The 6,522-nt window shown below is 37.2% G+C and overlaps 1 protein-coding gene across 1 annotated transcript in view; it reads left to right on the top strand.

The window, feature by feature from the left end:
• Ptpn20 (protein tyrosine phosphatase non-receptor type 20) overlaps nt 1-3,424 on the top strand; it is a 13,701-nt gene extending 10,277 nt beyond the window's left edge. The window contains exons 3-4 of the mRNA XM_029564060.1: nt 2,037-2,099; nt 3,327-3,424. Of these exons, the coding sequence (XP_029419920.1) occupies nt 2,037-2,099; nt 3,327-3,392 (129 nt within the window). The 3' untranslated portion in view covers nt 3,393-3,424. The remainder of the gene's footprint in view (nt 1-2,036; nt 2,100-3,326) is intronic.
• The last annotated feature ends 3,098 nt before the right edge of the window (nt 3,425-6,522 follow it).

Genomic DNA, 6,522 nt, shown 5'->3' on the forward strand with positions numbered 1-6,522 from the left:
GGTATATTTTGTTCCATCCTTTCACTTTGAGATAGTGTCTGTCCTTGAAAGTGAGATGAGTTTCTTGCAGACAACAAAAAGATGGGTTTTGTTTCTTAATCCATTCATATAGTCTGTGTCTTTTGACTGGGGAGTTCTGTTGTCATTTTTGTTGACCAGTGCATCCACATTCTGAAAGCCGTGTCTTTTCTTGACCAAACAGTCCAGCAAAGCTTGTTTTGCCTACTGCAAATTAAAATTAAGGACTGTAGATTTATTGCCAATTATTGGTAATTTTGCCAAACATTAAGTTATAATTTTAAGGCTTCCAAAGAAGCAGAGGTTTTAGTTTTGGTGAAGTCTTCTCATTTTTCTTCCTATACATCACAAGTCTAGGCACTCATCACCCAGCCTAGGTCCTGAAGAAATGGTCTATACTTTTCCAGAAATTCAAATTTTATATTTTAGACCTAAGCCCATAGTTCATGTGAGCTAATTTTTATATAAAGTATGAGGTTTAGATCAAGATTTATTTATTTATTTATTTGTTATAGATAGGCAGTTTCAGTACCACATGTCAAAAAGGTTATTCTCCCTACATTGAACTGTTATTATACTTTTTTTTGGTCTTTTTGAGACAGGGTCTTCCTGTAGCCCTAGCTGGCCTGGAACTCGCTACATAGACCAGGCTGGCCTCAAACTCAAAGGGATCCACTTGCCTCTGCCTCCCGAGTGCTGGGATTAAAGGCATGCACCGCCATGCCTGGCTTAAGCTGTTATACTTTAGTAAAAAATAATTTAAAGACTTCTTAAGGGGCAGCTCTGGTTTTGTACTGTCTTCCATTGATCTGTATCGTATTTTGCTGCTGATACTACCTTTTGGATTTCTGTAGTTATATAATAAGATTTAACGCAGAGGGAATTATTCCTTATACTTTATTCTTACATTCCAAAATTGTGTTTAATGAGTCCAGAGTCTTTGTTTTCCCATATAGATTTTGTTACTAGCTTCACTGCTGGGATTGTGGTAGAAATCACTTTAAGTCTGTAGATCAGTTTGGGAGAACTGACATCTTTACTGTCTTGAATCAACAAATCCATGAACATCGTATATATTTTTCCATGTATTAGGTCTTTCTTTGCATTCACAAAAAGCCAGGCATGGTGACACTCACTTGGAATCTTTGCACTTGGGAGACAGAGACAGATGGGTCCAAGGGGTCTCACTGGCTAGCTAATCTAGCCTAATCAGTGAGCTCTGGGTTCCAGTAAAAAACTCATATCTCTACAAGCAAGATTGACAGCTTCAGAGGAATGACATCCACGGTTGACCTCTGAGCTCCACATGCACACACATACAAAATAAAATTCTGTATGCTTGTAGGTTGTAGCTGTCTACCCTTAAAATGTCATATGTCAACATGACTGAACTGTGCCACTGTGCTTGTACCACAGTGACTTTCCAGGCAAGTCAGCCACACCTGAGCTGGTCCATACCCTGTTCAATTGTTCACACTTGGCAGTGCTGTGCTCATGTCCAATTGCCATGAGAGTTTCTAAACGCTTTCGCTTTCTGGACTCATGTTATGGTGCAGTAGCTGCAGACCTTTGTGAGCGGCATTCAGTGGCAACCTCTAGTTTTGCAGGCACAGACTATAGCGTTTAGTGACTGTGGCCCGGGGTCTCTATTTGAGCTGACAGGACTCTGTATAAGAAACAGTGTTGCTATTCTTATGCCAGAGAAAGCCTTCTATGCTTTTCCAAAATTATGCTGCTGCTTTCACTTCTTCCTTTGGTTAGCACAAAGGGGACAGTTTTTAGAGCATTCCTCACTGTAAATGATTGCTTCCTGCCTCCTCTTGAGAAGCCTGTTAAAATGAGCCTGACTTACCCATTAGCCTAGGTTAAAAAAAAGCGTATTATGACTGCAAGGGGGACCTTGCTCTTACATCTTGACATCTCTTTCACTGGGAAGAGTTATAGAGTTCTCGTTTGGCAATCTGTGGGTTTGTGTTTTCCCGTGTGGATAATTCAAAATTACTGTCATCTTGTTTCAGTTCAACATTATGAATATAGTGACCCAAATGAGAAAACAGCGTTGTGGCATGATTCAAACAAAGGTAAGCTTTTACTGTATAAATTCTAATGAGAATAGTCAATATAAAGATTAGCATTGTTTAGGACTTTTCAGTTTATAAAGTTCTTTTACCTATACAGTCTCACTGAATTCTTCCTGTTTGAGGTTGACATTGATGGAGTTAGCTTTCTTTGCTCTGATAGTCCCGATAAAGTACTTTAGGTTCACAGCAGTGGAGGCTGTTCCCTAGGGCTACTCAGAAGGGGAGGAGCCAGCGTTAAAATTGAAGTCACATGCCTTGACCGGAACACCATGCTACTTAACCAACATCTCTAAAGTTATTACTAAACTTCTAGGCAGTAATTTGAAATGTGTATTTGCCACTAAAATATCAGTTATTAGCATGTTATCAAAATATGTTGCTTATGTTACACAATAGTTTGTAATCACCAGGAGATGTCAAGAGAATATTTATAATGAAAACAGTTGCATTTTTTTCTATCTGTATTTTTATTGAATTTTTGTACATTTTACATACTACATCTTAATTCTATTTAGACCCTTTCCCCTATCTCCACCCCTCCCCCCCATAGCCAACCCACCAGATTTCATGTGTTCTGTCATATATGTTAAGGCCTACTGAGTCAAGTTTGTATACCCAGATGTCCCTCAGTATGAGTTCATCCACTGGAGGCTGTTCAGTCTGTCTAGCATTACTTCCTTAAAGAAGACCAACTCTCTTCCACCCAGCAGTGACCAGCTGCCAGTATTTCCTCCACTAAGGTTGGGCCTTCCTGCTCATTTCCCCAGTTCTATGCTGGGGCTCAGAGTTTGTGTGGGTCCTGTACATGCCATCACCATTTCTTTAAATTGATACAAGCAAGTTCCCAGAAACCTGGAAGGCTCTGTTTCCTTATGATCATGCACCAGCCCTGGCTCTTACAATCTTTCTGCCCCTCTTCTGCAATTTTAGAATTTTGAGAATTTAATTTAGGTTAGCTAGAAATCAGGAAGTTCATACTGATGTTTTCCTATCATTTAGTTAAGTTATAAGTTAATCTTGGGCCAAGAGCTATATTATGATCATTTATCTTCTTTGTATTTAAAATATATACATATACTTGCACAAAAATGTTAGGTGTTTGTAGATTAGCATTTGTTCTTTTGGGGAAATTTGCTTATGTGACTGTAAAATGACAGAAGTGTTCTCCAAAAGGAGCTACTGGCACCCAGCCATTCACTGCTTGTTGTTGTTCGTGTGCGTGTATAGGAGCAGTATCGCTTCTGCTATGATATAGCACTTGAAGTTCTTCAGAATCTTCTGGCTTTGACCTAAGAAAGTCTTCTGCCGCCTCTCACTTGAAATTATCCAGCCGTTCGGAGTCTCAGCTGTGTGGAAGGGTTTTGCTATCCATGTCATTTGCCTACTGTATCAATTGGTTTTCTTCCTGAAATCTCCCCAAGGGCATTGTTGGATATAGGGTAAGCTGTTTTTGCCCATTGGTCTTTCTGGATGATAGCAAAATACCCTCCTGTGTTTTCCAGTAAAACAAAAGTTACACAAAACAACCTCAGCTTAGCTATTTGGTTTAAGGGATTACAGAGTTCAATAAGAGACTCAAATATATTCATTAAGGTTTTATTTGGAAAGATAGTCAAAGCGATCAGAGGATTTCCAAGACTTATAAGCCCTATGCTGAGAGAACACAGGGCCAATAAACTCCAAGTTCACATCTGGACCTCTCATAGGCATTTTGCAGACAGATGTTTATCCACATTCTTTAAAGAAGCTAAAGAATGTACTTCCAGCTGGTATTTGAATAACTCAATTTAAATGGACTCTAATTAAGATGGGTTGACTTTTGATATACATTAGCTTTTATGCCCCATACTTCCATCCTCCCCAAGTGCCCTAGGGATTTCCAAGGAAGAGCCGCCTTGCTGGGCAGTCAGACCCTGGTTGTGCTGCTCTGGGAAGCATCATGGGGGTGGGTGGGCAAAGTCCTTCCTCACCACCACATGGGCGGGCAACTTGGTGAACAGTCCAAAATTCAAATATATATACTGAAAGTTCAAGAGGAAATGTTTGCCAGGCCCAACTGGATTTCTTTCCTATCCCTACCCTCAAAGTTAATGTACCACCTGGTCTGCTCTGCTAAAAGCAAGTATTACATTGTACTTGCCTCTACTCGTTAACTAATCAATAAACTTTAACACAATTATATTGCCATGTAATTCTGTATATCTTATACCAGATGTATTTTTGAAACTAAGTTCTAAACTAAGAGGGTTTTTTTTTTCTTCTTTTTCTCCAGAGGTCCATTATAATGATAATTTCTTTCCTCTGCTGAAAGATTTAGATGTCAGATCTAGGGTTTTGGAAAACCAAATTCATAGTTTCGAAAGTGAAAACTTCCATATGCTAGTTTTAAAAAATTCTGGCCATTATTATATTCCTCATATCAGGATTTTGTCTCAAATAATTTTAGTAATTCTTTGGTTAAGGTGTTTTGGTGATCAGTCATTCCTAATTATAATCTAGAAATCAATTGATAAGTGTCTTTGTGCAGTGAATTCAGTAGAGCCATCAGACTAGTCTGTGTCACATTGAAAATTTCCAAAATCATAAATCCTAAACTTTGAAGAGACTTATTTCTTTGGCTAAATGAATGTTTGAACTGGTTAAATTAGAACTGATAGTTCTCATTTTTTAAATAATTATATGCCAGAAGTATATGTCTGATACTAACTAAAATGGATAGTTCTAGCTGTGTGGAACAATAATTTCATTTTGATTATTGGTCTTTAATATTTGTATTTGTAATTTTATTTTATTCTGTTACTGTAAAATAATAGTATACTGGAGAACAATGTTCGTGACAAGGACTGTATGCTGATATTTAAAATGAAAAATTTACTGTGTATTGTTTGAAGTATTTTTATTTATCTGGACCTTGACATCTCCTTATAAGGAAAAGTTCCTCAGGTCTTGATGTTAAACATGTCCCTTCTTTAATGTGATTATTTTCACAGCTGAACTATTTTTTAGTTTTCCGGGGAAATTAAATAAGTAAATATGGAAATACTGATTGCGTTTGTTTTCATTTCATTCTCGAAGGGGAATTTCAAGGTTAAACATTTTGGCAAATTGACTTTTCTTGTTGTTTTGGTCATTTGCCTTAGCCTTTAACACCTGCGCCATGCCCAGCTTGATTAATTGAAGTACTGACTTTTGTACTAATAGTGATTTTTTTCACCTAAGACATGAGTATGAAACTTTCACTGGTACCTTTGTGAGGATGTCAAAGCTGGTTTAAAGGAAGTTTAAACATATTTAAATATAAGCCTAGATATATGTATTAACTTTCAACTTCAGATACTTATTTTTAATGATACTTAGGTGTGAGACCACAACTTTTCAGAAATAAGCATTATATATTTTATTCACATGCTAGTTTTAGTCATTTGTTTTTGTTTGAATCCTTTTACCCCCAGTCTTCTTAGAACATCATTCAGTTTTCAATGAAGTCTACACTTATGACTCAAAAGTCATTTCAGTGATTTATTTTTATTGAAAAAAATCTCGAAGGAAAACACCTTGAAAACCTCTAAAATAAAAGTTTCATTTCCTACTTCATTTTTTTTCTAACCCATAGGAAGACTTAATTTTCTTGTGTGTTGTCTTGAGGTTTGAATAATTGAATGAGAAGATCTGGAAAGTATCCACTATGTAAAAACAGGTCTGCGGAGCTCAGCGGGGAAGATGGATTGCTCAGAACACTTGGTTAGCCTACAGCTATAGTCCCAAACTAGGCTAATGACCTCACTCTGAAAGTCTGAATTAGGAGGGATCTTAAAAGGCAGCTAATGCAGCCATCATGTCTGAAGCTTGAACATGATAAGGAGCATTTTTGGAAAACCACAACATCAGCTTTGAGGATGGAAAATAGAGTTTATTAATAAAGGCATACTTCTGTTAGCACTGTCTTGAAGGAGGCAGTGATCAGTGAGAATACAACAGTGGAGTGCTTGGCATTGATATTGCAAATTTAAAACAAAATTACTTTTATTTTCCTACATAAAAAATTTACTGCAAGAAGTACTGGAAAATTCATTACAAATCAGGATGCAAAGTAACTGTAAAAATTAAGCTTTTCTGCAGCTATTAATCTCTCTACCTATAGTTAGCACACTTTACTTGTAAAGTTTTAGACACATCTGCTTATTTATTATCCATCGCTGCTTTGTGTGATAGTGGCAATGGCTGATTTAACCACATTGTCAGAGATTGTAGGGCTGATACAGTCTAAATATTCCCTGCCCGACCCATTTATTTATTTATTTATTTAAAATATTTTATTTATTTCTATTTTATGTCTATGCATGTATTGCCTGCACGTATGTAAGTGTACCCTTGTCGTGCAATGCCCACGGAGGACAGAAGAGGCTGTCGGATCCCCTAGAAC

This window comes from Nannospalax galili, unplaced genomic scaffold (genome assembly GCF_000622305.1).
Source record: "Nannospalax galili isolate Female #2095 unplaced genomic scaffold, S.galili_v1.0 scaffold996, whole genome shotgun sequence".
Classification (NCBI taxonomy): Eukaryota; Metazoa; Chordata; class Mammalia; order Rodentia; family Spalacidae; genus Nannospalax; species Nannospalax galili.